General features: G+C 44.6%; 1 protein-coding gene and 1 pseudogene across 1 annotated transcript; one reads left to right on the forward strand and one right to left on the reverse strand.

Annotated features, from left to right (window-relative positions):
• Window positions 1–297: 297 nt before the first annotated feature.
• LOC145859170 (uncharacterized) lies at window positions 298–11,944 on the reverse strand. The gene is made up of 2 exons (XM_082958061.1): window positions 11,762–11,944; window positions 298–2,033 (listed from the first exon to the last, which is right to left on the reverse strand). The coding sequence occupies exons 1-2, from the start codon at window positions 11,907–11,909 to the stop codon at window positions 1,876–1,878; spliced, it is 306 nt and encodes a 101-aa protein (XP_082814187.1). The 5' UTR covers window positions 11,910–11,944; the 3' UTR covers window positions 298–1,875.
• Window positions 5,164–9,178, forward strand: LOC123725254 (uncharacterized; annotated as a pseudogene).
• Window positions 11,945–12,227: the final 283 nt, after the last annotated feature.

The raw sequence follows: 12,227 nt of genomic DNA on the forward strand, positions 1-12,227 counted from the left end.
ACAATTCTAGAAATTTTAGAGTGTTTTCTATACAAATCTACCAATTATATGCATATCCTAGCTTCTGGACCCGAGTAACAGGCAGTTTACTTTGGGCACGCTTTTCATCCGGACGTGAAAATACTGCCCCCTAGCCCGAATATGTTAAGGTCTGGGGAGTTTCCTGGTCATGGACCCAAAATATCGATGTTTTGTTCCCCGAGCCACTTAGTTATCACTTTTGCCTTATGGCAAGGTGCTCCATCATGCTGGAAAAGGCATTGTTCATCACCAAACTGTTCCTGGATTATTGGGAGAAGTTGCTCTCGGAGGATGTGTTGGTACCATTCTTTATTCATGGCTGTGTTCTTAGGCAAAATTGTGAGTGAGCCCACTCCCTTGGCTGAGAAGCAACTCCACACATGAATGGTCTCAGGATGCTTTACTGTTGGCATGACACAGGACTGATGGTAGCGCTCACCTTGTCTTCTCCGGACAAGCTTTTTTCCGGATGCCCCAAACAATCGGAAAGGGATTCATCAGAGAAAATGACTTTACCCCAGTCCTCAGCAGTCCAATCCCTGTACCTTTTGCAGAATATCAGTCTGTCCATGATGTTTTTCATGGAGATAAGTGTCATCTTTGCTACCCTTCTTGACACCGGGCCATCCTCCAAAAGTCTTCGCCTCACTGTGCGTGCAGATGCACTCACACCTGCCTGCTGCCATTCCTGAGCAAGCTCTGTACTGGTGGTGCCCCGATCCCGCAGCTGAATCAACTTTAGGAGACGGTCCTGGCGCTTGCTGGACTTTCTTGGGCGCCCTGAAGCCTTCTTCACAACAGTTGAACCGCTCTCCTTGAAGTTCTTGGTGATCCGATAAATGGTTGATTTAGGTGCAATCTTACTGGCAGCAATATCCTTGCCTGTGAAGCCCTTTTTGTGCAAAGCAATGATGACGGCACGCGTTTCCTTGCAGGTAACCATTTTTTTACAGAGGAAGAACAATGATTCCAAGCACCACCCTCCTTTTGAAGCTTCCAGTCTGTTATTCAAACTCAATCAGCATGACAGAGTGATCTCCAGCCTTGTCCTTGTCAACACTTACACCTGTGTTAACGAGAGAATCACTGACATGATGTCAGCTGGCCCTTTTGTGGCAGGGCTGAAATGCAGTGGAAATGTTTTTTGGGGATTTAGTTCATTTGCATGGCAACGAGGGACTTTGCAATTAATTACAATTCATCTGATCACTCTTCATAACATTCTGGAGTATATGCAAATTGCCATCATACAAACTGAGGCAGCAGACTTTGTGAAAATTAATATTTGTGTCATTCTCAAAACTTTTGGCCACGACTGTACATGCATGAGATGTTTTCGTGTATGTGTGTGTACATGCACAAGTATGTATGTAAACAAACAAGGACACACACTGTAGTAAAGCCATCTGTGTGCTGTGGAGACTAACAGACTGGGCACAGTGGGAAGGCTGGGGGTCACAGGGTCAGAGGCCACTTCCTCTCTGAGTAGAGCGGTTTACAGGCCCACCACTCAGTGTAGCCTAGTGACTGGCTGGCTGGAGAAGCATAAGGAAGGCCTTTGGAGAGATCTAGAGGGGGATTAGCGTGTGGCGGTAAACGGCTTTCAGAATTCTTACAACTGAAACCCCTTCCTCAAGAGCCAAAACAGCATGTTCACATTGTGATTTTACAAACGCCTAATTTTCCATATCTCAATGTGAAGTTGTAAAAAATTAGGTGACCAACCTTCCTGCTCCTTCAGAGCTGAAGAGTGTTTCCGTCCTGCACAGCAATCGGGACCTCGATTAGCCGAATCAGGTATGTGCGCACAACCACTTGTGTAAAAAGGCACTCACTGTTTATATGTGGGTTACTTTAGAATGACACCTGACCTTTCTGCATGGCTGGGCTGTTCTGAACACTGGTGGCCTTGGAGAAAGGCTTGGACGAGTCTCCGTCAGAGTCCTTCATGTCGATGGACATCACCACATCCTTCATCCCTGACGTCTTCTCCTGCGACGACAGCAGGTCATCTGTGAAACGACAAAGCGAAACCATTAACCATGTTTATTAGACATTCTGTTAACAAATGACCAGTGAAGCTAAACTATTAGCCTAGAGCAAAAATAGTGAAGACATCAAAACTTTGATTGTCTCCACCTGGAGGGGGGTGGAGACAATCACAAAGACAGGTGAAACAGATCAGGGTGTGACAGAACCCCCTCCCCCCCACGACAGGCTGGCTGACAACCCAATGAGGGTGCAGAATGCCTTCCAGAACCAGGATGAGAACTGAGAATCCTGGTCAGAGACATTTTACATTTTAGTCATTTAGCAGACACTCTTATCCAGAGCGACTTACAGTAGTGAATGCATACATTTCATGCATTTTTTTGTACTGGCCCCCCGTGGGAACCGAACCCACAACCCTGGCGTTGCACACACCATGCTGGCATTGCAAACACCATGCTCTACCAACTGAGCCACAGGGAAGGCTTGTCCATGGGCAGTCCATGGATCCGGAAGACGTGCTCACCATGAGCTGGGCAGTCTCCTTGGCCAAGGGTAGTTTGGGGAGAGGAATGAAGTGGGCGGCCGAAGAGTCTTGTTCTGAGCACAGACCATGCAGGCGGCGACAAACGTGGCAACATCCGGAACCATAGTAGGCGTGGTCAAATGAAGGCCAGGGATCGACAGGAGCCCATGTGGCATGCAAGTCCAGGGGAATGGGCCCACTCCAGGACCGCGGAGTGGACAGTGTCAGGCACGAACATCCGGTTATCTGCACCTCTCGGACCTGTTTCCCTATACCCCAGCTGAGTGCTGTCACCAGGCACAAGGTGGGAAGGATGGTCTTGGGCTCCGGGGTGGTAATCGTGGGGTTATTACGACGAGACAAGGCATCTGGCTTGACGTTCTTGGACCTCAGCTGGTAAGAGAGGGAAAAGTTGAACTGGGTAAACAGCAGGGCCCATCTCACTTGCCTGGAGTTGAGGCACTTGGTGTGGCGGAGATACTCCAGGTTTTTGTGGTCAGTCCATACAATGAATGGATGTTCCGCCTCTTCCAGCCAGTCCCTCAATTCCTCCAACGCCATTTTCACTGTGAGGATCTCACGATTCCCCACATCATAGTTCCTCTCCGTGGCGTTGAGGTGGTGGGAGAAGGCGGCATAGGGATGCAGCTTAAGGTCCAGGGCAGAACATTGGGACAGGACAGCCCCCACTCCGACATCCGAAGCATCGGCCTCCACCACGAACTGACGGGAAGGGTCACAATGAACCAAGATAGGAGCAGTGGTGAAGCGGTGTTTGAGGTTCCGGAACGCACGGTCAGCAGCAGAAGACCATGTGAACGGAACCTTGGTAAAGGTGAGTGCAGATAGGGGGGAAGCTCGGGTGCTGTAACCCCGGATAAAGCGGCGATAAAAGTTGGCAAACCCCAGGAAACGTTGCAGCTACACCCTGGACGTAGGCTGAGGCCTCTCCACCACCGCTCTCACCTTCCTGGGATCTATCTGGACACTCCCAGCAGAGATGATGTAACCCAGAAAGGGGATGCTGGAGCGATGGAACTCGCACTTCTCCGCCTTCACAAACAGCTGATTCTCCAGAAGGCATTGAAGAACCTGCTGGATGTGGAGCATGTGTTCTTGGGGGGGGGGGGGCAGAAGACGAGGATGTCATCAATGTAGACGGTTCAACATGTCACGGAGAACATCATTTATCAGAGCCTGGAACACAGCAGCGGCGTTGGTGAGGCCAAATGGCATGACCAGATACTCATAGTGGCTGCTGGCCATGTTGAAGGCAGTTTTCCACTCGTCCCCCTCTCGTATCCGCACCAGGTGGTAGGCGTCCCGTAGATCCAGATTGGAAAACACAGTGGCCCCTTGGAGCAGCTCGAAGGCAGAGGAAATGAGTAGTAGCGGGTAACAGTTCTTAACCTCTATGGGACCGGCGGGACGAATTCGTCCCACCTACGTAACAGCCACTGCCAGCCTGTGGCGCGATTTTCAAAACCTTAAAAATCCTATTACTTCAATTTCTCAAACATATGACTATTTTACAGCCATTTAAAGATAAGACTCTCGTTAATCTAACCACACTGTCCGATTTCAAAAAGGCTTTACAACGAAAGCAAAACATTAGATTATGTCAGCAGAGTACCAAGCCAGAAATAATCAGACACCCATTTTTCAAGCCAGCATATAATGTCACCAAAACCCAGAAGACAGCTAAATGCAGCACTCACCTTTGATGATCTTCATCAGATGACAACCCTAGGACATTATGTTATACAATACATGCATGTTTTGTTCAATCAAGTTCATATTTATATCAAAAACCAGCTTTTTACATTAGCATGTGACGTTCAGAACTAGCATACCCCCCGCAAACTTCCGGGGAATTCGCTAACATTTTACTAAATTACTCACGATAAACGTTCACAAAAAGCATAACAATTATTTTAAGAATTATAGATACAGACCTCCTCTATGCACTCGATATGTCCGATTTTAAAATAGCTTTTTGGTGAAAGCACATTTTGCAATATTCTAAGTACATAGCCCAGGCATCACGGGCTCGCTATTTAGACACCCGGCAAGTTTAGCACTCACCATAATCATATTTACTATTATAAAAATGTCATTACCTTTTGTTGTCTTCGTCAGAATACACACCCAGGACAGCTACTTCAATAACAAATGTTGGTTTGGTCCAAAATAATCCATCGTTATATCCGAATAGCGGCGTTTTGTTCGTGCGTTCCAGACACTATCCGAAATAGTAAAGAAGTGTCGCGCGCTTGGCGCAATTCCTGACAATAAAATTCAAAGTATTCCATTACCGTACGTCGAAGCATGTCAACCGCTGTTTAAAATCAATTTTTACGTCATTTTTCTCGTAGAAAAGCGATAATATTCCGACAGGGAATCTCCTTTTCGGCAAACAGAGGAAAAAATCCCAAAGGCGGGGGCGGTCGGGGTCACGCGCATAAGCTAGTGTCTCTTGATGGGCCACTTGAGAAAGGCGATAATGTGTTTCAGCCTGGGGCTGGAATGACGACATTCTGTTTTTTCCCGGGCTCTGAGAGCCTATGGAAGACGTGGGAAGTGTCACGTTAGAGCAGAGATCCTTAGTAAATGATAGAGATGGAAAACAAGTTCAACAAATGGTCAGACAGGCCACTTCCTGTAAAGGAATCTCTCAGGTTTTGACCTGCCATTTGAGTTCTGTTAATTAAACTCACAGACACCATTCAAACAGTTTTAGAAAATTTAGGGTGTTTTCTATCCATATGTAATAAGTATATGCATATTCTAGTTACTGAGTAGGAGTGGTAACCAGATTAAATCGGGTATGTTTTTTATCCAGCCGTGTCAATGCTGCCCCCTAGCCCTAACAGGTTAACAGTAATGTAATTGAGTCCCTGGTAGTTAATGCACGAGCGCAGGGTCTTGTCCTTTTTCTCCACAAAGAAGAATCCTGCGCTGGCGGGAGAGGAAGCAGAACGGATAAATCCTGCAGCTAGGCAGTCCCCAATGTAGGTCTCCATAGCCTTGGTCTCTGGTCCCGACAAAGAGTACAGACGTCCTCGGGGCAGCGTGGTGCTAGGGAAAAGGTCACCGCAGTCATAGGGTCGGTGCGGCGGAAGCCTGGTCGTCCACGGGGATGGCGGAGAGGTCCAGGGCACCTTCCAAGGCCCCAGGAAGACGTCCTGAGGCAGGTTAAGCTGCCTTCAGACAATGGCCGTGGCAGAACGGACTCCAGAACATGATGGCACCAGTAGACCAGTTGATGAGGGGATTGTGTCGCGGGAGCTAGGAGAATCCCAAAACCACAAGAATCTGAGACTTGATGAGCATAAATTGAATAGTCTAGCTGTGATTCCCTGACACCTGTAGGTTCATGGGAGTGGTATTATGAGTGACCCGGTCATAAGATCGCCCGTCCAGCGCTAGCATCCATGGGATTGGAGAGGGGCTGAGTGGGGATGTTCAGCTCGGAAGCCAGGGTAGCATCCAAAAAGCTTTCATCAAAGTCAATGAGGACCGGAGAGATTTAGACTGGTTTCCCCACAGCAGAATGGCATGAAAAGGGGTGCGAGCAAGGGAAGCAGAAAAGTTCTCCATATCGCCCACCAGGCAATGTGTATTGGAAGAAATTTCGGAATGTTCTTCACCCAGCATACACCCCTCCAACCAGACATGCTTTATCTACTCATTTGCTGGATGCAGAGTTCAACAGAGTTCAAGTGAAGGTCAAGCAAATCATAAAGAAAGCAGACTGTATTGCAATAATCTCTGATGGGTGGTCAAATGTTCGTGGGCAAGGAATAATTAACTACATCATCTCCACCCCTCAACCAGTATACTACAAGAGCACAGACAAGGGATAACAGACACACCGGTCTCTACATTGCAGATGAGCTGAAGGCAGTCAATGACCTTGGACCACAGAAGGTATTTGCACTGGTGACAGACAATGCTGCAAACATGAAGGCTGCTTGTTCTAAAGTGGAGAAGTCCTACCCTCACATCACACCCATTGGCTGTGTTGCTCATGCATTGAATCTGCTCCTCAATTACATCAAGGCACTGAAAACAAAATGGATACACTTTACAAGTGAGCCAAGGAAATGGTTAGGTATGTGAAGGGTCATCAAGTTATAGCAGAAATCTATCTCACCATGCAAAGTGAGAAGAATAAGAGCACCACATTGAAGCTGCCCAGCAATACCTGTTGGGGTGGTGTTGTCATCAAGTTTGACAGTCTCCTGGAGGGGAAGGAGTTTTCTCCAAGAAATGGCCATATCACAGTCTGCCAATATGGACAGCCCCATCAAGAGGATCTTCCTGGATTATGTATTTTGGGAGAGAGTGGTAAGCAGCCTGAAACTCCTGAAACCTATAGCAGTAGCCATTGCACGGATTGAGGGAGACAATGCCATCCTGTCTGATGTTCAGACTCTGCTTGCAGATGTAAGAGAAGAAATCCGTACTGCCCTGCTCACTTCACTGTTGCTCCAAGCAGAGGAAACTGTAGTTCTGAAATACATCAAAAAGCATGAAGACTTCTGCCTGAAGCCCATACATGCCGCAGCGTACACGTTGGACCCCAAGTATGCTGGTAAGAGCATCCTGTCTGATGCAGAGATCAACAAGGCCTATGGTGTCATCACTACCGTGTCTCGCCACATTGGCCTGGATGAGGGCAATGTTCTTGGCAGTCTGGCGAAGTACATTTCCAAACAAGGGCTTTGGGATGGGGATGCAATATGGCAGTTGTGCCAACATCTCATCAGCCACCTGGTGGAAGGGACTTTGTGGATCTGAGGCTCTTTCCCCTGTTGCCTCCATCATCCTCCAAATCCCACCAGGTGGGGGTAGACAGGGCCGCCGGCGTCATAATGGTGATGGCCCTCCCCTGTGACCAATTTCCAACGCGTCTCATTCACTGAGTTTCGACAGTAGAAGGCTCAAAACACTTTGTAAAGACTGGCGACATCTTGTGGAAGCAATAGGAAGTGCTCAAATAACGATAGCTCACGGTGTGAATAATAGGCAACGACGTGAAGTTGAGTCCACAATTCAGAATTCCACTTCCTGTTTCAATCAGTCTCGGGGTTTTGACTGCCATATGAGTTCTGTTATACTCACAGACACCATTCAAACAGTTTTAGAAACTTTAGGGTGTTTTCTATCCACAGGTATTAATTATATGCATATCCTAGCTTCTGAGTTTGATTAGTAGGCCGTTGAAAATGGGCACGAATTTTTTCCAAAATGCGCTGTGGCGCCCCCTATCCTAGGGTAACGTCAAGAGGTTAAAGAAGAAGACCTACAGGAGCACATCAGACCAATACACTGCTGGAAGCTGCTAAATGCACGGAGATTTGAAAGTATTACATTTTGGTAAAAGATTTACAAGTACGGTACAGTTGAGAGGAAATGTTTGTTATTTTATTACTTCAGATTTCTGAGTTGATCAACTATTTTACTTCTAAGACAAGCAAGGAGTGACACAGCTGGTGCCATCAAGGATACATCAACATTTGAGCCATCAAGCCCTTCCTCTTCAAAGTCATCATCCACATCCAGCACAACACGGTCAATAACCAGTACGACCAGTACTGTAGACCTGGACATCTGGCCAGGGAACTTCACTGTCCCTTGGGGCAAAATGCCCATGAACCTGAGATCAGCCATCGCATTGGCACACGGCCAACCCCGGGAGAACGAAGAGAGATGGTGAGAATTACAGTAGATGCAATGAGAGTTATTGAGCCAAATCCGACCAGAGCAAATTGCCGTACAATAGCCAAGAGGATGGTACAACAGTACCCGAAAAGCTTCGCTGATACAATGAAAGATGGCATTACAATTGGGAGTGGCTATGGATCCCTCTTAAATCCGATGAAAACACGTTGAGCATAAGAATCATGATAATCCTCTAGTACGACTAAGAAAGAGAAAAAGACTCAGGCTCATCGACTATAATCAGTGCAAGAGGGACTAACTGACAAATAGAGCTGTGTAAGATGGCAGCCTGACTTTCCCACAGAAGAAACAGAAGAACTTGAGGCAAAGCGTAAGGAAATGGAGCAACTTTATTCCAGAGAAGGGCCGGCAGGAGGTGACAGAAGACAACTCTCGCAGCTCATTCAAGCAACATTTTAATTACAGCGATGTGCCATCAACGCTAGCCCAGCACCTATAGCTGAACTGAGAAATAAGTGGCCATACCTTTTTACAGAAGGAACTCTACAACCACTTCAAGTTACTGACAGATGTCTCAATCCTGGAAAAAAATGTATACAACGATGGCAGAAAAAATAAAGATTATCATACAATACTTCTGCTACAAAGGAACAAATGAAGAGGTTCATCCTGTCAAGGTTTGAAAAGAGTGGAGCGACTGCAGTTGGCCCTTGTGTTGATGGCCCATTTCAAAGAAAGGATAGATGCACTCATTTTAAAAGGCCGATGTGAGTTTTACATTCATCTGCATTTCTATGTATGTATTCTATGTATGTATTTTAGAAGTAAAAAATTATGATATGCCAAATGTTCAAAATATATGAAAGTTATAGAATTTTTTGTTTTATATCTTTCAGGTGTCAGCCACAGATGTGGAGGGATCAAGTCCTCTGTTGAACTCACAAAGACTGATTGTTCAAGGTAGTGTATCCAATAAGACTTTCTGTGTCAGTAATTGTTTTTAGACAAGGCCTTACAATAGCAATGTTTCACAGAGGAAATTGTATAAATCAGATCACATAAATGTGATCTGATTTCAGGTGACACAATGACTGCTGCCAAATGGATGATAAGCATTGAGAAGGTTGTGATGTCAGTCCACTCCAACTTTGTGGCAGCGCTGGCAGCTTTTATTTGCCTCATTCTACACCTTCAATCTTCTGTACCAAGAGGAGGCTTCACGCACCCTGGAGTTCATCCAGAGGTAAACAAAAAGATGCTTCTTCCTTGGGAGAATTCCATTGGGGGGTTTTAAACTGAGGCATTTTGTATCACAGCTTGGTTTGACAGGTTAATTTAATCAAGATATGTTGATAAATTTGAAAGGCTCCATTGTCAAAGCATAAAAACAATGTGAAGCCATTATTTGAACTGGGGACAAAAGACAGAGGTAATGCAGCACACTTTAGACACTATTGAAGACATCAGGGGTCCTAATCATCTTTCTAAAATGTTGTTTGGATGTGCTTTTTGTTTTCACAGATGTTTTGCTGGAATCAATCCATCCACTGGCTTGAAGACCGCCACAGCAGAGATCGTCAGCAAGAAAAGCGGAAAGGTAGTGAAGAAGAAGAGACACACAATTAATGTACATGTTTGTACTCTGCTCAGGAAGATAATGGACTTTGAAGAGCTATAGGCTAGTTCCTCTTGGGTGTACATTTTTATTTATTTTAGTCAATTGTGACCTGCTCAAGTAATTTTGGTTTGTCACTAGGGTTGACTCTTTTTTTGTGTTTCACACCTTAAGTGTTTGAAAATTATCCAGTATGCACTGAAATTGACACATTGTTAAGGAAGTAATGCTACTTTGGATGTTTGGAAATGTCTGGCATTTACTCAACCCTTATTAAAGCTTGAGTATGTCATTTTGGGAAGGGCATAATTCAAAATCTGGCAATAGGACAACATATCCATTGAGATCTTTTCTAACCATAATCTCACATAATTAAGAAGTCCAATTACCCTTCTCAAAACGACATACTCCGCTTTTAACCTTGGAGTGAAGGTAACGATAAGCCTCCTAAGATAAGGCCAGGCAGACATGTTGCACAAAAAACAGTTGACAGGAGGCCTACTACGGGTGGCAGGTAGCCTAGTGGTTAGAGCATGGGGCCAGTAACTGAAAGGTTGCTAGATCTAATCCCTGAGCTGACAAGGTAAAAATCTGCCATTCTGCCCCTGAACAAGGCAGTTAACCCACTGTTCCTAGGCTGTCATTGTAAATAAGAATGTTCTTAACTGACTTGCCTAGTTAAATAAAATACACCTCTTAGTAGGAATCAAGATACATGTTCTCTTTTTTTAGCTCAAAGCAAGGCAATGCAATTTCAGTTACCTTTGTCTGAAAGGTTATTTTTATTTCAAAAGCTAAAATACATACAGCATACCAGTGCCTTTCTTAACTGTCATTTTTTTTTATTTCACCTTTATTTAACCAGGTAGGCCAGTTGAGAACAAGTTCTCATTTACAACTGCAACCTGGCCAAGATAGCGCAAAGCAGTGCGACACAAACACAGAGTTACACATAGGATAAACAAACGTACAGCCAATAACACACTGTATATAGAAAAATCTATATACAGTGTGTGCAAACGTGGTAAGATTAGGGAGGTAAGGCAATAAATAGGCCATAGTGGCGAAATAATTGCAATTTAGCAATTAACACTGAAGTGATAGATGTGCAGAAGATGAATGAGCAAGTAGAGATACTGGGGTGCAAAGGAGAAAGAAATAACAGTATGGGGATAAGGTAGTTGGGTGGGCTATTTACAGATGGGCTATGTACAGGTGTAATGATTGGTAAGCTGCTCTGACAGCTGATGTTTAAAGTTAGTGAGGGAGATATAAGACTCCAGCTTCAGTGATTTTTGCAATTGTTCCGGTCATTGGCAGCAGAAAACTGGAAGGAAAGGCGGCTAAAGGTAGGAGTTGGCTTTGGGGATGACCAGTGAAATATACCTGCTGGTGTTACGCCCCTGAAAAAGGGGAGAAATAATCACAAGAGTGATACAGTATTGTTTCCTCACTGAGAACTTTTACTGCAATCATTTTACCAAAGTAACACATTTTACAAAACAACAGATCTACAGGAAAGAGCTAGTGTTGTAGGGTAGAAGGCTTATTCAAGTCACAACAGTATACTCTGTAATTCACTGAAACATACACTAATTTCAATATAACTGTCAAGCACAAAGCTTTAACTCAGTAAACCATAACTCAATTTATCAACAGTCAATAAAGTGTTTGAAAAACCATTATACAAATAACACCGCAAAATATGTTATTAACAACGCACATGTTAATTCACGATCGACATAAAATGGCAGCTACTCTCAGTACGAATCTAGCCTTCGCTGCAACCGAGCAGGGCTCATATTACTCTGCAAACTTAACTCTAACTTCCTCAAGATGTTACTAAGACACACCTTAAACACTCTTGACATGTTAGCGAGTTATTACATTTAAATGACTCTGTTTTATCATCAATAACGTACCTGAAAAAGGGGCGAAATAATCACGAGAGTGAAATGGTATTGTTTCCTCACTGAGAACTTTTACTGCAATAAGGAAAAGACCGCGATTTCCCCGCGAACTTGGGTGGAGACCAGAGCAATCGATCTCAGGCTCATAGATTAAGGGCATTTAGTAGATCACAGATTAACACGTTCCCCCTTCAATTAAGCACCACAAAATAAAGTAATCAATATAACGTTTCCACATTCCTTTTACAATTCTTACCCTTTCTACGCTTGATGGATTTTAACTTTTTAACACAATTATATGAACGTTATCAATCTCTATCAACTAATACAGAATGCATGAACTTTTTAACCTTAGATGTTTTAAGATCCTCACATACTATGAACTTACTAATACTTTTTAATGTATAACAGGCTATGAGTATTTCCTTTAACTTGTCACACTCTCCCCGACAAAATAAATGTTGTCCCAACATTACCA

The sequence above is a fragment of the Salmo salar genome, chromosome 11 (assembly GCF_965601325.2).
Source record: "Salmo salar chromosome 11, fSalSal1, whole genome shotgun sequence".
In the NCBI taxonomy this organism is placed as follows: Eukaryota; Metazoa; Chordata; class Actinopteri; order Salmoniformes; family Salmonidae; genus Salmo; species Salmo salar.